This window comes from Argentina silus (assembly GCF_951799395.1).
Source record: "Argentina silus genome assembly, chromosome: 9".
In the NCBI taxonomy this organism is placed as follows: domain Eukaryota; kingdom Metazoa; phylum Chordata; class Actinopteri; order Argentiniformes; family Argentinidae; genus Argentina; species Argentina silus.
Genome location: NC_139663.1, coordinates 20484646 through 20503462, shown reverse-complemented (window position 1 = coordinate 20503462; position 18817 = coordinate 20484646). Strand labels below are relative to the sequence as shown.

At 41.7% G+C, this 18817-nt stretch overlaps 2 protein-coding genes across 4 annotated transcripts; both read left to right on the top strand.

The window, feature by feature from the left end:
* Positions 1-1547: 1547 nt before the first annotated feature.
* On the top strand, positions 1548-10066 carry amdhd2 (amidohydrolase domain containing 2). 3 transcript variants are annotated; one of them, XM_083676777.1, is made up of 12 exons: positions 1548-1622; positions 2211-2348; positions 3305-3441; positions 4352-4491; positions 4575-4629; positions 5020-5232; positions 6106-6194; positions 6611-6755; positions 7149-7256; positions 8489-8557; positions 8749-8850; positions 9246-10066. In XM_083676777.1, exons 2-12 carry the CDS (start codon positions 2266-2268, stop codon positions 9317-9319), a joined length of 1215 nt encoding a protein of 404 aa, XP_083532903.1. In that variant the 5' UTR covers positions 1548-1622; positions 2211-2265; the 3' UTR covers positions 9320-10066. The 3 variants fall into 3 exon arrangements, with proteins under 3 accessions (XP_083532903.1, XP_083532905.1, XP_083532904.1); XM_083676779.1 differs by lacking the exon at positions 9246-10066 and adding an exon at positions 9007-9238; XM_083676778.1 differs by lacking the exon at positions 1548-1622 and having other exon boundaries at positions 1634-2348.
* Positions 10067-10756: 690 nt separating this feature from the next.
* Positions 10757-17235, top strand: LOC310809503 (E3 ubiquitin-protein ligase CHIP-like). The gene is made up of 8 exons (XM_083676788.1): positions 10757-11008; positions 12245-12380; positions 12630-12828; positions 13648-13813; positions 15164-15251; positions 16204-16260; positions 16744-16860; positions 17100-17235. Exons 2-8 carry the CDS (start codon positions 12267-12269, stop codon positions 17223-17225), a joined length of 867 nt encoding a protein of 288 aa, XP_083532914.1. The 5' UTR covers positions 10757-11008; positions 12245-12266; the 3' UTR covers positions 17226-17235.
* The last annotated feature ends 1582 nt before the right edge of the window (positions 17236-18817 follow it).

The window sequence follows — 18817 nt, the reverse complement described above, 5'->3', positions numbered from 1 at the left end:
CTAAAGTGATAAGTTGTTATCATTAAAAACATCATAGATGAGAGCACACCTTAAACCGCACTTTTGGCCAATTGACTGTTTCAAGTAACACTGGAAAATCCTTGAAAATTAATCAAATCAGCACTACAAGCGCTGGTAACTTTTCAGCCGCCAGTGGAATTGGACATTGTGCTGTCTGATGATCTGGCCAAGTGGGAGCATTTAGAGAAGGGAGGGGATAGGTCTTAAAACCGACCCTTGTGGGACACCGCAGGTAATAGTGGACTCCTGATCATGCCTCACCGAGGGTGATACACTGCTTGCGGTTAGAGAGGTAGGAGGTGTGCTCTCTGAGACGCTGCAGTCGACAGGTGTGATCTACTAAGGATATTATTACGTATTTCAGTTTCCATGTCAAAATACATGAAACCGGAGTTGTCCCCCTTTTTTATTTTATAGATAATAACTTTGGATATTTTAATGATATATTGACCGCCGAACTGGAAATGTCCCCGGCCACTTTATTAGGTACACCTGTTCAACTGCTCGGTAACGCAAATATCTAATCAGCCAATCACATGGCAGTAACTCAATGCATTTAGGCATATAAATATGGTCAAGACGACCTGCTGAAGTTCAAACCGAGCATCAGAATGGCGAAGAAAGGTGATTTAAGTGACTTTGAACGTGGCATGGTTGTTGGTGCCAGAAAGGCTGGTCTGAGTATTTCAAAAACTGCTGATCTACTGGGATTTTCATGCACAACCATGTCTAGGATTTACAGAGAATGGTCCGAAAAAGAGAAAATATCCAGTGAGCGGCAGTTCTCTGGGCGAAAACGCCTTGTTGATGCCAGAGGTCAGAGGAGAATGGCCAGACTGGTTCGAGATGATAGAAAGGCAACAGTAACTCAAATAACCACTCGTTACAACCAAGGTATGCTGAAGACCATCTCTGAACGCACAACATGTCGAACCTTCAAGCAGATGGGCTACAAAAGGGGGTCCAACCCAGGTGTACCTAATAAAGTGGCCGGTGAGTGTATATCATAGAGCACCAATGATATAAGCCTAGCTTGGCGTCATTTTTACTGTGATTTTAATTAAGCACATTAAAATGTTCGTTATTATAACAAATGTAGTAAAATATACCCTCCGTCAAATAGGCATAAATAGAATAGGGCTACGCCTATGAGTGGATGATAAGTCTGGAGCTTGTAAACATTACATTTAGATGTCAACGTTTTCTTTGATGTGACAACGGATGTGACACACCGAGCGCAACGCCGCCATGTGCACATAGACTGCGACAAAATGATTGAGATCCGGCAAATAACGGATTGTTTCCCCCTGCTAGCATGGTGTGATGAGTGGGCGCTCCAGCTGGGGAACAACAATGTTAGCTTTTATTCAAACCGTATTTTGGACTTTTAGATGCAACCAGTCAATTGTTTGAACGACAAAGCGCTGTTCGCAGGAAACAATCCGTCCATTGAAATGAATGGACTTCCGCCGTATCGCAGTCTATGTGCACGCAGCATCCGTGTTGTAATCAGCTGACTGCAGCCTCACATGATAACATCCTCTTCCTTTGCTGTTGATTCTCACTGGCAGCGACAGTTAAAGGTGGCATTTTTCTATGGGGCAAGTATACAGTAGGAATTATAATAAAATGACAGTTAACTTTTTTGACAGCACTTCAAATGTTTCACGAAAAATGTATATTCCAGCTACCTCTATAGCTAGAGCTACCTCGTTAGTTTTGTTTTGGTATGTTCAAGGAGTAAGGTCCCAATGAAAAGTTTGTTAAGACTTTCAGAATGTATTCGTGTGTAGGAAAAACGTGTACGACGTAATTTGCAAAGCAAAGGGCCAGAGTGACTCCAGGTTAATTACAGCGAAATAGTGTGAACCTAACCTGTGCATTGTATGGACACTTTATTGTTTTTGTCTTATTTCTTACATCTTCATGGAGAACATGTGATCAGATCTTATCTAGAATGAAATAACTAGGGGTCAAAGTCAAATGGGTGTGGAATTATAGTTTCTCATAGTGGTGTGTCTGTTAGGGACTGGCTGTTCTAGGTCTACTGATTCAAAATGTGCCTGTCTTTGATATCCAGATTTATGACAATGTGGCATTTTTAACTGGTCAGTAAGTGGCATTGCTGTCTGTAAAAATGCCTGGGCTCTTCCATGCCGCTCTGAAGCCTCTTGGTCTGTTCATTCCAGATCAGCTGTGCCAGTGTCTTCACTCAGGGAGAGGTGACGTGGTGTCCTGGGGACGATGCCGTCCAATAAGTCTGTTTCTGAGCGGCCAATCACCCAGTTTATCAACTGTAGAATACTGAGAGAGCACAAGCTGCAGAGGTACAGTACACACACACACACACACACACGGTGATATGCATACCCAAACATACTGCACCCCAGCTTGCAATAGAAAGGGGGAAAAAGCAAAGCATACAGTGTAAGTCTTTGGACAGTAAAGCATTTTTTCTTCTTTTAGCTCTGTACTATAAAGTTTTGGATTTGAAATAAAATAAATTACATGAGGTCAAAGTATCATTCACCATTTAGAAACAACAAACAGTTTTTATACATAGTCACCCTATTTCACCATATTTTCACCCTATTTAACTGCTGGGCAATATATACACACAACACTTTATTAGGAACACCTGTACACCTTCTCATTCATGCAATTATCTAATCAGCCAATCTTGTGGCAGCAGCACAATGCATAAAATCCTGCAGATATGGGCCAGCAGCTTCAGGTGATGTTCACATCAACCATCAGAATGGGGGAAAAATGTGCCAGATGGGCTGGTTTGAGTATTTCTAACTGCTGATCTCCTGGGATTTTCATGCACAACAGTCTGTAGAGTTTACTCACAATGGTACAATAAAGAAAAAACATCCAGTGAGCGGCAGTTCTTTGGACGGAAACGCCTTGTTGATAAGTGAGGTCAACGGAGAATGGCCAGACTGGTTCAAGCTGACAGAAAGGCTACGGGCCTTTAAACTAGCTAGACCATGACAGATATCTTATGCCTGTACAAATGATGTGACAGAACACACCTGACTAATCAGAAACACCTATCAAGCCAATTGTCCGAATACATTTTGTGCCCTGAAATAGGGGGTCTATGTATAAAATGTGTTGTTTCCAGATGGTGAAACCAATATTTATACGAATACCCTCAAATAAAAGCTGACAATCTGTACTCTTTTTATTTGAAGAAAAAATTCTTCACTGTCCAAATACTTACGCAGGGCACTGTTTGTGTCTGTATATGAGTCTGAACTTCCTATCTTTGCTGCAGAGAGGACCTGTGGGTCCGTGAGGGTAAAATCCTAGACCCGGAGAAGCTGTTCTTTGATGAGGAGGGTTATGCAGACAAGTGTGTGAACTGTGAAGGCTGCATCATTGCTCCTGGTTTCATCGATGTTCAGATCAATGGTAAGGCCAACGACTCGGTGATGAAATACAGCAGGGTTTCTGCCCTGCACACTCCTAACGCATACCTTTATTCATAGTATATGATGTATCAAAGTGGAGGTGAGCAGAGACCAAGGCCATGAAAGTACCTTACAGTCAGTATGTTTTTTCTCCACCCATAATTCAGTATCAGTATTCAGAGTGATTAGTCCCATTCCAGAGGCATCTATACAGTTGGTAAGGAACCTGGTGGCACACACAGATGAACACCATGTATGCCACTCCTGTCAGTCAAGGAATTTCATTTCTCATAAGATTTCACAACAGCTTCATCTGCAACTGTTGAGATGAGGACCTTTTATCCTTTACGCCCAAACGGTAACTTTTCAGTACTTTTCACTTTCGGTAACCCAGCACTGAGTAAATGAGGAGTAATTACCTCTCATTCCCTATTCCCCCGAAAGCTAAGGCAGTCCATTTGAAAGGTTGTTGACTGTTATGGCTACCTTTCCTACTCTGTCAAGGAATTACATAACTTTTGGTATTCTATTGGAGTATATGAATTCAGAGTTTTGTAATAATATTATGATTATCTTAGCAATGTTTTCTATTTGACTCCCTATCTCATATGAAAAAAAAAAAAATATGTAAATTAATAGACATTCTTACTATGTGCAGGCTGATAAATGTTTCTCTTTTGAGTCCCTTGCCAGATTACGTAATACCTCAAATGTTTTTATTTATTTTAATTTTAGTACCATGCTCAGCAAAATTTTGATTTGCATCAAAATAATTTATTATTGCCTTAATGTTTGTATATTTGTATTTCCTTCAAATAAAAGTCAGGACATCAATGGCTGAACAAGGAAGCTCTACCATGTTGCTAAAGGATAAGAGGTTACCAACCTCAACCATTGTCTATATCCCACAGGAGGATATGGCATCGACTTCTCACAAGCAACCGATGATGTCAGTGGAGGCGTGGCCTTAGTGGCAAAAAAGATACTGGAGCATGGTGTAACGTCTTTCTGTCCCACCTTGGTCACCTCCCCTCCCATGATCTACCATAAGGTACCGTCCTTCACCAATGTCTCCCATCTTTCACCTGTATGTCAACAACATATAATATGTTTGACTGAAGCCCTGTTTTCCAGGTCTTGCCCGAGGTCCGAGCTCACAATGGAGGAGTGGAAGGAGCTGGGGTCATTGGTAAGGATCTACATATCTAGAATCTGATTACCCTAGGGCTTATTTTACCCTAGGGGTTATTTTACCCTTGTGCTTATCTTACCCGTAAGAGGGATAACAAAAATAATGACCTAACGTCAGCCTACTGTATGTTTTTCTCAAACATTTTACTTTAAACTGCACATCATATTTGGTTATAAAATACGATACTATGCAATGCCACTTTTTTTTACAACAAAGTAATACACCATTTTCGACCTCTTAGAATAATGCGATGGCACATCCAAATGATGTTAGTGTTTTGTCTTAAACCTCTGCGTTTTAAGCATTGTCTTAAGATCTTTTTCCTATTTTCTATTTTCCTTTTCCCTCATCTTTCTTAATCTCTTCATTTCCCCGCTCTGTCTCCAGGCGTTCACTTAGAGGGTCCCTTCATCAGTCTGGAGAAGAAGGGAGCACACCCAGAGCAGTATCTGCGCACTTTCCAGTCAGGCGGTATAGCAGATCTGCTGGACACCTACGGGTCCCTTGACAATGTTGCCATGGTGACACTGGCCCCCGAGCTAGCCAACAGCCATGCAGTGGTCCAAGAGTTGGCACAGAGGGGCATCACAGTGTCTTTAGGTGGGCACCGGGAAGGGTATTATTGGGAGACTACAAAAAATATGGGCTTACTGCCAGCCATAATTGGTCCAATTTGTGTATGAGGCTGGAACTTATTCTATATATGTTTGCTCTCATTCTGAATTTATTTCATTTCAGTCAGGAGATCTCTGTCAGGAGAAATATTTTTTTCAATTGGTAAACAACTATTTATTGAACATGTAAATAGGTACACATTTGGTCTTGGAGCAATGCAATCTGACAATCCCCTCACAGATACAGTAGAAAAGCAGAACCAATCAGGTGGAGAAAAGGGGTGGAGGTGGGTGAACAAAACAGAATATTGCAGCAGCCATTAGCAAGCAGGTAGTAGCAAGGTGCAACTAGCTGCTACATAGCGTAGCAATGTCACACAAGCAAAACTAAAGCAACAAGAAATACACAAGCAGCAAGGACATCAGGAGTATTAGCAGCAGCAGTTATACAGAGTGTAATCTCGGATCTCATGTTGACAGACACCAATAGCAAATAGCGAAATGCAAAGCCTAGAATCAATACTAGACATTGACATGCCCAGATGTGTAAATCTTATGCTTGCACAAATGACGGAATACACCTGACTAACCAGAAACACCTGTCAAACCAATTCCCCCCCCCCCCCCCCCCCCCCCCCGGAAAAAAAAAGGAAACATTTAATTAAACCTGAGAATCTCCACTTTAACCTCATAGTAATTGTTTGGTTAGGGTCAAATCCAAACTGCTGGAGTAGAGCTCAAAGAAGACACAATGCTTGGTCTTTCCAATACTTATGAAGGGCACTGTGTCTCCTGAATGGACTGAAATGAAACCACATCAATCCCAACCACATTAATGTCTAACCTGTTTCATGTTCAGGACACTCCGTGGCCAATCTGTCCCAAGCAGAAGAAGCGGTGCAGCATGGAGCTTCCTTCATCACACACCTCTTCAATGCAATGCTACCTGTGAGTGTTGCAGAGTCCTCTGCTATTCCCACCAGTTGTATGTTGGCTTTACTTCTACTTTGCTACAGTACACTTGACATGCAATTTTGTATAGACTTGACAACTATTTTTACAGAATCACACAGTAAACTTTAGATGACACCTGACAAAAAGAAATTTGGAGATAAAGGGCATGCTTAGAACAGTTTAGGGCAAGGCACACATACTTGGCTACAGGTCAACATATTCAACACCCCTGTAATGTCATGAATGTGTTTAAAAGGATAGTATGCTGCTAGTTTAAAGGGATGGTTTAAAAATGTCTACTTGCAACAATCCCCTGTGAGTGTATACTTGTATGGCATGTTAACCTCCTCATCCATCCATTCACAATATTTCACGTCTCTCTTTGTTGCCATTATGATGGAGGGGTTTAGTTCCACCATCGAGATCCGGGCATCGTAGGACTGCTGACCAGTGACCAGGTTCCCCGGGACAGGACTGTGTTCTACGGCATGATCGCTGATGGCATCCACACCAACCCCGCCGCCCTGCGCATCGCTCACAGAGCGCACCCTACAGGTCTGCATGCATAGAGACAACACTGGAACTATGGCTGCATTACGTTGGAATGGATTGTTATGCATTTGGTTGCAAACCTTAGAAATTGCACATGTTTAAATTATGAACAATTACTTTGTAAGAGTGTTAACCGACATGGATCTACACTGATTACCAACTGAACTACTGTGCACAGCCTACTGGAGAAATTCTACAAATGTTTAAAGAATGTGCTATAATGATGTCATTTCAAAATGTTTTTGTGTATGCTTCAATATCCTTCTCATCTAATGTAAATCCTTGTTTTTTGTAAGTGGCCCACTCTTTAATGGTATGCAGAAATGTGGAGTGTGGCTTTATGGTGAACTGTGTAATTGATTGTTACAACTTGTACATTTGGTTGTGGTTCCCCAGGTCTGGTGTTGGTGACTGATGCTATCACAGCCATGGGCCTGCCTCCGGGACACCACACCTTGGGGCAGCAGGTCATCAAGATTGACGGGTTTCATGCGTATGTTGCAGGTCAGAGCCTCCATTAAAGTAGGCCAGTGTTTTAAAAGGTTCATACTGCCATCGCAACACTGGTCTACCTCAATGCCACTGCTGCGGCAGACACAAGATGTGAAGATGATGAAAAATTCATCCTTCTGTTGGTATTATTTACTGACAGTGCTGACGTTATTGGCGTTCCCTCCAAATATTCACTAAGATATTAACTGGGTCAGGATAGGCGCCAGACTCTGTGGGACGGAGGGCCAATAGTTCCTTGGATTTACAAAAATAAATTAGTTTTTTATGCTTATTATTGATGCTTGCCAGAAATACTGTCCCTGGGCTCCTAATGAATCAAATTAACACCACAACATCGCCCCCGAGAGGCAACAAACCCTAGATAGCGAGATACGGGACGGGATGATGGGGCATCTTTTGGAAACAAAACTGTGTAGCCGCATTTTCCCCATGGCACTGAGCAGTAGGCGGGATTCAAACAGTATATGGGCTACCTCGCACAAACTATGTGCCTCTCATTCTCCTGTTTATCATGACTTCAAACTGGCTCCAAGCTAACCCAAATCTGTGGGCTGATTTTAAATTATGCTATCAAATAAAGCAAAGTTAATTCACGAAAGAAGCAAGAAGCCTACAATGTAGGCCTAGTCTACAAACATGAATTTATACCGACAACTTTCGATTTGATCCACCGCGTGTAATTGACTTTCGATGCATGACTGTGAGATGGAAAGAGACAGACACCTGTTCTCTCGTGCAGGATATTTTTAATGGTCCTAATTTTGGGAGCTCACAGGGTGCTTCGGTTTACGAAAGTATTGGTTGGTGGTCTGACCTACTGTACCTTGATATGCAAACTAGCAGTGCTCTTATTAACGTTCTCCCAGACGTCTGTCGCTGTCAACACTGCCTCTACCCACACAGTAGCTTTGTGACTGTATTCTGCAATATGATGAAGTGTGCTTCTATTTAGGTTTCTTTTTTCTTTTTTTAATCACAATCACCCATTGTTTTTTGTCTTGTGCTTTTTGTGTCTTTGTGTGAATTTATAACAAACCATCACACCATGTAAAGTTGTGACTTATTGATGTTGTACAATAATATTCAATGGGACATTCTTGTGTCTTGGGTTGCCCTTTAACTTAGTTCTGGTATAGTTCATAATGTCCAATTTGAATAGTGCATTGCGGGTTTGAATGAGCTGGGCTTTTGGTGTGACATAGAAATTGAAATATGTCTTGCAGGCACCAAGACCCTCAGCGGCAGTATTGCCACGATGGACATGTGTATCAGGCACTTCAAACAGGCCTCAGGTGGGTGTGTGCGTGCGAGCGAGCGTGTGTGTGTGTGGTTCTGCCTTGTACAGACTGTATTGGAAGGCTCTGTCAGTTTATTGTTAAATGTGAACTGAAAAACAATTATATTATTTAACACAATGTGCTAAATGAGATGGTGTGGCAAGGCCTGGCAAACAAGGTGTGTGTGTGTATGTGTGTACACACAGGCTGTAGCGTGGAAGAAGCTCTGGAGGCCGCATCGCTCCACCCAGCTCAACTCCTGGACATTAGCCAACACAAAGGAACTTTAAACTATGGCTCAGATGCAGGTGGGGTGCTATTTATTTGGGTGAAGTGTTTGCCGAGTAGCATGTGGTGCTGAACTGCCTTACCTGTGTTTATTAGTGTGCTTGCGAAGTAACACACAACTGTTCGTCATACCTAATTTTTTTCTTCTTCTTCTATTTTCTTCTCATTGCTACTAGACATCGCCAAGGCCATTATCAGACAGCTGTTTGATCCTGTGACCTTGCCATGAGGCTTAGACCCTGTTAATTGCTGCTTGCGGCTTTAATTATTATTATTATTACTATAGAGTGTATGGTAACAGTAGTCTGAAATGTTTTGTCTGAGTGTTTTTCCTGTGTTTGTACGCCATTTGAAATGTAATAATGTGTGTATGGTTATGTAGCTCCAAAATGTTTGCCCCTCTATCATCTTACAGACTTCGTTCTGCTCGACGACGCCCTCAATGTCAGAGCCACCTATATTGCCGGGCAGGAGGTTTGGAGGAAATGACCTTGTTAATCATTCTGAACAGTTGTACCATTCACCTGGATTCAATATCTGCACTGTAGTTACTGTCTACAGCCGCTGTGTCTTGCCGCACAACATCTATACAACTTAGTTGAGAAAATGGCTATACAGAAGGAAAATACATCTGAAACGTGACTGGCTCCAACCCTCAAACTGGGAGGCTTCAATCAGTGGTCTCTGAGCCGAAGGAAACTCCTCCCTCCAACTGAAAACTTGAGCGGCGCAAAGGCAGGTTTTTAAAACATCATCTGATTGGTTCTACAACATGTCATTTTGAACATCAAATGCCCGTCCCCATTTGGCAGCGTTTGGCCTATAATAAACAAAGTCTGTTTGATTCATACAGCCAGAAGGTGTTGTTTGATTCATACAGCCAGAAGGTGCTTCCCAAAGCATTTCGCAACTCCTCGTTTCCTATGCTTGTCCACTTCCACTTTTATCCTACCCCATAAATAATTTGAAGGAGACAAGGCATAGATATTAATGGCTGAGTAGTGCTGAAAATGGGAACATCATGTCCACTCTAGCGTCATATGTGGTGACGACAATTACTGATGACCTCAACCAATCAGAGAGCTTACATCGAGCCATGTTCATTGAGTGGGACAATGGCAGCATTTAGAAATAAAAGTTGTTAAATCTCTCAATAATTATCAGCATTCAAAGCAACAAAGTGAAATGTGCAATTTCTGTATGCTGGAATAAACATTCCTCTTTGCTATTGACAAACAATAGCATTTTTTGTTGTGGTTATTATTATCTGACTACTCCACTGATCTAAGGTGACCCAAGACAAGTTGTTACCATTACATACAGTGCCCTCTGTAAATATTTGGACAGTGAAACATTTCTTCTTTTGGCTCTGTACTCCAAAAGTTTGGATTTGACAAACAATTAATATGAGGTGAAAGTACAGATTGTCAGCTTTTATTTGAGACTTCAGAATATGCTGGTAAAGTGTAATGTTACTAATGAGACAGCCGAAGAAACGTTCAGTGTTGCAAAACTGATGTGAAATTTTTAATATTTGGCTGCTAAATGTATTCCCACAACAATATAAAAAGAAATCCATGTTACACTCACATTACAAATATCAGTTTAGGCCCTACCTTTTTTTCATCCGCTAACTTATATATTGGACGCTGTAAAATGCTTTTTACCTTACCTTACAGATATTTTATCCATTTAACTATCAAATGGATGAGCATGTTATGATTATTATGTGAAACGTATTTCTTACAAAAGACATAATTATATATGCTTTTGTTTCCCATTTAACTAGACCCTTTTCAAATGTAAATATTGACATTATGTGTGGGTTGTTCTCAATAAGATGATATTTTCTCATATTAAATGCTCATTTACATACACGTTAGGTGGGCGGAGCTCCACTATTGTCGTTGACGGAGCGCAGATGCATCACTGACACCAAAACATTAGACCTGCCTCGATGCTGCTAGCTAGATATTAGCCGATTACAACAACAATAAATGATATACCTGAGAATAGCGCTACGATTTGCTACATAGTTGGTTATCCGTAGCTACATTTCTATCCAATATACATATACAACGTTCATACGGCGATAATAACAGAGGCCAAATTAAAGACCTCGTCCTTTCCCCAAACAAAAAGACAGAAGAGAGGGCTCCAAAGGAGGGCAACAAAACGGTAAGTTGGATTCTAGATAACTAATGAGCTGCTATTTCTGATGTTATGTAGCTAGCTAACTTGCCTCCCATTTGCAACGCATTTGCAAATGCACTCTATGCCTTAGCTGTCAAGGCTAACACACACACACACACACACATACTAGACGAAAAGATAAAAAAAAAAACACCGCTGCACTCTATCGCTGAATAAAAACCTGCTTCAAGATATCCTACTTTCTTGTGTTGTTCCTTCTTGCGGAAAGTTGAAATGAAGTCTAAATACTTTTTGAGATGTTTGATCCGTTTTTGCTGTGGCGGTGGTGTATTACTGGTCCCGATGTTATGAGATATCTCGTTTTCGAAACAACTAGTGGACTCCGGGTGGAGACGCGCTCATAGAAACACACCACTCGCCGACAGCATTGAGCAGTACGTTCACAAGCAGTGATGTATGCGAGCAAGATAACACTAGCTTAACAGAGACTGTTCAACTTCAGAGCCCTGTCATTAAGCTAGTAACTGATATACATTGAGACAAACTCCTGTTGTGAAACAATCAGTCCAAACAGATGTGTTATGTTCTCACCTGCAGAGGGAGGTGTTCCCTACCATGACTGATTCTCTTGGAATAGCTAGTGGCAGCTTGTATTGGATGGTTTCGAGAGCCGATGTCGGCTCCGACCCTTTTATTTTTGGTTCCAGAAGTGCATGTCTGCCCTCTTTGTTCCTTACTAGCTGGATTTCCAACCTGTATTATCAGGGTTTGGTTAAAATCACGCTCCCGGGCCAATAATGTTGTGGCCTTCACCAGTGTCAGTCAAGCCTGACAATACATGCGTTACAAAATGTATTTGTAATATTTATAATAATAACATTGTATTGTTATTTTTAGACCAGAATCATCGTATTTCAAGTTATAAAACAGACACAGGTTCAGGTTTGTCTCCTATGCGCCAGTGTTTGGTCTTGGAATATGTCGTTTGTAGTGCTATTTTTGTACACAGTCTTGTACCATTTTCATTTGTATGAAAACACTATATCCTTTAATGCTTTCCAGTAAGGTTGATATGTCATTAGTAACACCAGGGAAGTTTCGTACAGTCGAGTCTTTGTATTTAAGTGAAATCATTGATGGTACAAAGCCTCGATGAAGCATCTGTATAAATTCTCACTGCTGGTAACGGGGGTGGAGACTTCGGCTCTCTATTGACGCCGTGGAAGTTCGCATGGAGTACAATTGTATTTTCTTTTCCAGTGTGATATAAGGAAATGTCAGTATGGAGGGCAGCCCTGAGAAGAGTGCCTCAGCGCAGGAACTGAAGGAGCAGGGCAACCGCCTCTTCCTCGGCCGCAAGTACCAAGAGGCAGCCACGTGCTACAGCAAAGCCATAGTAAGGATCAGGGTTTTGGAAGTGGAAAAAATAAAGAGGGTGGCATGTGACAGGTGTAGCAGAGGTGCTTTAATTATATACAGTGCCCTCCATAAGTATTGGAAAGAGGAAGCATTTTGGCTTCTTCTTGCTCTATGCTCCAACAGTTTGGATTTGAAATCAAACAATTACTTGTCTAAAAGTGATCATGGAATCTCTTTTGATTTGCTTTTGCACATCACATGCTGCCGTTCCTGTGTTTCATTTCAGGTCCGCAACCCCCTGGTGCCGGTGTACTACACCAACCGGGCCCTGTGCTATCTGAAGCTGCAGCAGCATGACCCAGCCCTGGCCGACTGTAAACACGCCCTGGAGCTGGACAGCCAGTCAGTCAAGGCCCACTTCTTTCTGGGTCAGTGCCACCTGGAGATGGAGAGCTATGACGAGGCCATCGGCAACCTGCAGAGAGGTGGGCGCTGGTGTCCTAATATGGGCATTAGGATTTCTATGATAGGGTCCAGAGTGTTTTACCCACGATACAATACCAGGTCAAGTATCATGATTAGTGCCTGACCGATATTGGATTTTTGCACTGTGAAATGCAGTCTTAAAACACACTGTTAGAATACGTCCTGCACTTTAATGTCGCCACACACTGTTATTTCCAATAATGGTTTATTCCGGCTCTCCTTCTCTCCAAGACGAACGTTAGCAAAGTCGACAAACCGTGTCATGCTCCGTGCTGTTGACATGTTGATTGGAACTACTCACCCACGCTGCCCACAAAGCTAGAACGTCTGACTCTAAAAATCGTTGGATACTAGCCAGCCATGTTAACTGGTGAAGTGAATGATTGGCAAAAAATATCTTCCTGTGTGACTCCTTATGCCGAATAACTCTTATTCAGTCAACATCCTCTTTGTTAGCAGCTGTGCTAATTCAGGGCTCCAGACTAAGCTTTTCCCCCAACTTTTTCATTTGGTGGTATGTGTGTGCTGAACACTCCTCTTCTCATTACAATGGTCTTACTATTTACAAATGCATATAGAAACGCATTACAAGCTACATAGCCTTACATGAGATTTCTGCTGCATGACATTTCCATAAAAAAATAGAGATTTCGTTGAACAAATCCAAATGTGTCCTTTAGAGTGATCTAACCTCCCAATGTCCAACAGCAGCCAATGTAAGCAAATGTTAAACCGCACACATGAAAGGACAGCCTTCGACCATTGATAAATCTTAATTGTATAATAATAATAATGTTTGCTCCTCTTTTTGTTGCTAGCCTATAACCTGGCGAAAGAGCAGCGGTTGAATTTTGGCGATGACATTCCTAGCGCTCTCCGGATAGCTAAGAAGAAACGCTGGAACAGCATTGAAGAGAAGCGCATTAACCAAGAGAACGAGCTACATGACTATCTCACTAAACTCATCCTCGCAGAGAAAGAGAGGTGAGCGATCTTCTCTGTGCCCTAACCCACCCTGGCATCATCATAACCTCATAGGCCAAGTCGTTATTGTGACTCTAGTAGTAGCCTGCATGTTTATGATGTCACGGTCATCATGTTTTCGCCAGAATAGTTTTTTGCGCAGCAAACACATTACGTCACTGCAACTTTGAAGTTAGGCTGTGGTGAGGCTGGAGTGAAGTTGGTGCGAACATAACCTAATGACTACCCTCTGTTAAAGGGATAGTTCAAGTTTTTTATGTTAGACCTAATCATTTTCACTGATCCCCACATGGGTAGTGTTCCAACATCGAAATTATAATTCCAGGAAAAATAAAACCCCTTTAGCAATGACCATTTTCCAAAATATAGCTTGCTAGCAGTTATTGGCTAACACTGACTAATTTGCTCTTTCCAAGAGTAACGAAAAAAGGGGAGGGGGTTGTTGCATCACTTCTGCTCACAGCTAATGAAAATGTGACCTCTGGCAACCAGTGCTTCATCCAAGCGGAATCGGCTAATCATTTCTCCAGATCAGGCATGAGAACAACGTGATTTGGAGATACGCCAGATTAGCTTCAAACTAGAGTGTTAACACAAGTAACCAGCTATCTACATAACTTTGGTAAATGCTTGAAAATTATCTGTCATTGTGCATTTGAATAGAGTGGACTAGCTCAGCAAAACTCAAATAGTGGCCTGCGAAACCTCGCCAATGAATGGTCCAAGTGGTACTAGAGAGTCTAGTTTCAGTATCGAGTTCGTTCCACTTTTTCGGACCATACTGGTTTTTCCAAGATCAGTGGAAACATAAGGGACCTCGAACTAACCACTCCTGTGGTACGGTGTAATAACTAGTGATTCTATAATTTAGGAGTGATGTAGATTGGAAGTCTTTGTAAAAAGGCTTCATAAATAAACAGAAGGCAATGCTGTTTTCTCCTCATACAGAGGGATGGCCAACCTACTTTCTGATAGAGATGGCAACGAGGCTGCAGTTCCCATCTCCATGAAACAACTGGTTCACATTGTTACCACCTTTGGAAGTCCTACATTGACTACCTAATGATAACTTTGCCCATGGTTGATTCCTGGTCTCCTGTTCGTCAAAAGACTACACACTTATGTTGTTACGCATTTAATGAGTATTTTATTCTTCTGACAAGGTTGCCTCCACCAAAAGGAGTAGGTTGTCACTAGGTTGCAACAACACAGCTGGGTTTGCTGGGGGGTTTTTCAGGGGGAAAAACCTGGAGTTCATCTTTGAATGTAAACTCCAATGAAAAGCTTTTATTGACGGTGGTTTTCAGAATGTGCAAGTGATTGAATGACTCTTTCTGGTCCAATATTTAGGGAACTGGATGACTGCAGAGATGAACAAGAAGACAAGTCAGAGGAGTGCAGAAGCCTACACAACCTCACCAAGGTCCAGTCCAAACACGTGAGTTCCTAACCAAGAACCCAGTCCAAACACATGACTTCCTAACCAAGAACCCAGTCTACACAAGTTAGATTTAAAACAGGAACCCAGTCCAAAGTTAGGGTTACCAACCAGAAATTCTGCTCCCGTAACTCACTTAAATAATAAAGTTAGTGTAGAGCCAAAAGAAGAGAAAAATGCTTCACTGTACAAATACTTACCTAATAGCATAGCATACTGTAAGTGTAAATGAATGATTATGAACAATTGTTTTGCTACCTTTCATCTATCTATCAACCTGTCTTCACGTCCTCCTCCCTTCATCTCGTCTTCCCAGTCCTCTCCAACCTGGCATCTTAATTTGATGAGGAATCTGTTCTTAATTAGTAAGAATAATGTGGAATGGTAATTGTAATCTGGGTAGAAGACAAACTGGACTTCATAAGCAAGGTTCTTTATTCACTGTGCACATTATTGTGTGCTATATGTATGTACATGTTTGCATTTACATTTATGGCATTTAGCAGACGCCTTTATCCAAAGCGACTTACAGCAAATACATTTGTTTAAGTAAGTGAATCATCTATCCATCAGTCATCATAAGATAAAGTAATCAATGCTCAGACCAGGGGCCATTGGCAGTCACAATGCTAGAAGAAGGATATTTTTGTACAGGGGGGTAGTGGGGGTGAAGAGGTCTTTAGGAGGGACTGTTAAGATGTAGCCTGAAGAGATGGGTTTTCAATCTATGGCGGAAGATTGGTAGTGACTCTGTAGTCATGACAGCAGTGGGAAGCTCACGTAACAAAGTACATTATGATGGCATGCTTCAGAGCCCAATTTGGATTATGTGTGCTGACTGTGCTCATAATTTGCTTCAATCAATTGTATTTATTAAGATTACAAATAGCTCATTATTTTGTTAATTGAAAAGTCTTACTCAAGGGACACTTTTGTGCCCCTCTCTCTACAGAACAAATACCTGTCAGACATGGAGGAGCTGTTCTCTCAGGTGGATGAAAAGAGGAAGGTGAGTGCCCATATTGTCCTCAATATTCTCCACTGGCCCCTATTGTCCTCAATATTCTCCATGACCTCCTGATGGTATTTTCTTTAGATTCCTTGCCCACAGGTGAAACCAATTTTTAACTACAAGCGCCAGGCCATCCACACTAATCAATGCCAGCAGAGAATGTATTTTACTGTCAGTTTTTTCTGTCAGTTTTTTCCCATTAGTGTAACAGTGCAATCATTCAATTAGATAAATACGGCTGTCCCCGACTAACCACAATCTGGGTCGACTGACAGTTCTCATCACTGAGTAAAAAAAAAAAAAAAGTACTTTCATTTTTACCACTCTGCTTACAGTACAGTAGTTGCACCAACTGTACTACAACCGTTAGCAGCTCCGCCAAGGGAGTTGACTTTCTTGGTGTTGTAGCTTGCGCGGCCGGTTTGTAAGCGGAAGATTGTGAGTACAGGAATTCTCAACAGGTTTGTGTTTGGTTGACAGAAGCGGGAGATCCCAGACTACCTTTGTGGAAAGATCAGCTTTGAGTTGATGAGAGAGCCTTGCATCACCCCCAGTGGGATCACATACGACCGCAAAGACATTGAGGAACACTTACAGGTAAAATTATTTACTCTATACAGTTCCCTGCATCAGTAACGGGACAGTATTTTAACCCTCCTCCAACTTTCCCAGCAAGTATTTTGTCTTCTTTTGGCTCTACACTCAAACATATACTATGAAGTTAAAGTTAAGTCACTGAGTGTGTGCTGTTAGGACCCTGAGTGTGTGTTGTTGGGACCCTGAGTGTGTGTTGTGGGGACTCTGAGGACCCTGAGTGTGTTGTGGTTTCCTTGCAGCGAGTTGGCCATTTTGACCCAGTGACACGCAGCCCTCTGACACAAGACCACCTGATCCCCAACCTGGCCATGAAGGAGGTCATCGACGCTTTCATCATGGAGAACGGCTGGGTGGAGGACTACTGAGCGATGGAGAAAGGAAGGAACAATCATCCTGGGTCATTTAAGTAAAACAGTATTCCCTCCTGGATCTTACCTTCACTTGGACTGTCATCTTTACCTCTCATTTGTTCCATCCATCTCTCTTCATCTCGTTCTCTTTCAGCTGCTCTCCAACTGGTCAGAACTCATTACCAAACATTGCAATCCAATCAGAGCCCATCACCTGACCTAGGAATCCAATCAGAATCTGCAACCCAAACTTCCTAGGACAATGTACACGCTGTCACACTCAACACCTCCACAAGTGCTGGCATCGCCTAATAAAAGTGTGTTATTGTGCTCATGGCTGCAAAATGACAATCTAACTGCCCTCCCCACCATTCTAGAAGTCATACCTTCTGTTTGACTTAACCGTACACCGTAAAACATGTCAAACTTCTTAGATGAAACTTCTCAAATATATTCATACCTCAGCTTGACATGTAAGGAGATGGATGGGACAGTCACACGTCTCCAAGTGTTTTCATAACTATAGAAAGGCTCCAACTTAACCAAAAGCTGCAGTGTTATGCATTGATTATGAAGACGCCATGCTAATTCATAGTTTCAAGTACTTTATTGCCAAAATGGGCTTAACCCCAGATGTGCCACTGCGAGCTCAAGGTAGAAGCTTTACCCCATCGTCATACAACACCTACGTCATTCTAGCGTGACCTGCAGCGCATGACTTCTTTTCCATCAAAACATTTTCTGCGTCCGACAAAATACATAAAAACCAAATTAAATCTGTTGGCTTCTATAGTAACTGGTTAATTTTAGAGGCATTTTGTATCCCCCGCACCCGCTTCATTTTATATGGCTTAGCCAGCTGGCTAGCTGAACAAAGAAACTTTTCGTACTCATTGCTCATTGCCATACTTAATAAATACTTTCCCCTCAACTTCAAAACTCCTGAGCTAGTCACACCATCATGTAACTAAGAAATATGCTGAAAACATGAACATTATTTATAGCATTGTTGATGATTTATGTTATATATATATATATATTTATATTATTTATGATGTTATTGTTTAGTTGAATAGGTGTGACTGGTTCGAGGCTAAAACTCATTGTAACCATGGTAATGTCTTGACAGCACATATTTTAGTCAGGCTTAGCGGGATGAAAAAAAACTGTATCAGCTGATAATGATAATGTCTGCTGTGGAATCATCTGACATGACTGGATTTGTACAAACTAATGTCTGATAACAGATTACTTCAAGGAATGGATAATGGAAGGATGCATTTTTTAAGTATTGGAATTGTGCCTTTAGTGCTTGGATAATCCTAATATGCTATGAATGTCTGTATGTCACAAACTGCAGAATGTAAACAAAACTGGTGACACGTGTCATTTTTGGATACAGGCGTCGTTGTTAGGACGCTCGCAAAAAATAGTCTGCAGGTAGGAAATTGACTGTAAATTCCAGTAATTGGCTCCATTTACCTTACCGGCAAGCTTAGTAAACCAAAATCAGAACATATTTACGGTTCGTTAGCAAATCCTTAGATTTACTTCAGCTAGCAATCGTAACGGTGACACCAGTCTCCAAAAATGACAAATGTCTCCAG

What these genes read in the sequence shown, in the direction of transcription:
- amdhd2 (XM_083676777.1), top strand. Translation starts at nt 2,266, where the DNA reads ATGCCGTCCAATAAGTCTGTTTCTGAGCGGCCAATCACCCAGTTTATC. An exon ending in GGAAGGAGCTGGGGTCATTG is followed by an intron (nt 4,630 to 5,019) that starts GTAAGGATCTAC and finishes CTCTGTCTCCAG; the next exon opens with GCGTTCACTTAGAGGGTCCC. An exon ending in GCACTTCAAACAGGCCTCAG is followed by an intron (nt 8,558 to 8,748) that starts GTGGGTGTGTGC and finishes GTGTACACACAG; the next exon opens with GCTGTAGCGTGGAAGAAGCT.
- LOC310809503 (XM_083676788.1), top strand. Translation starts at nt 12,267, where the DNA reads ATGGAGGGCAGCCCTGAGAAGAGTGCCTCAGCGCAGGAACTGAAGGAG. An exon ending in CGTGCTACAGCAAAGCCATA is followed by an intron (nt 12,381 to 12,629) that starts GTAAGGATCAGG and finishes GTTTCATTTCAG; the next exon opens with GTCCGCAACCCCCTGGTGCC. An exon ending in CATCGGCAACCTGCAGAGAG is followed by an intron (nt 12,829 to 13,647) that starts GTGGGCGCTGGT and finishes TTTTGTTGCTAG; the next exon opens with CCTATAACCTGGCGAAAGAG.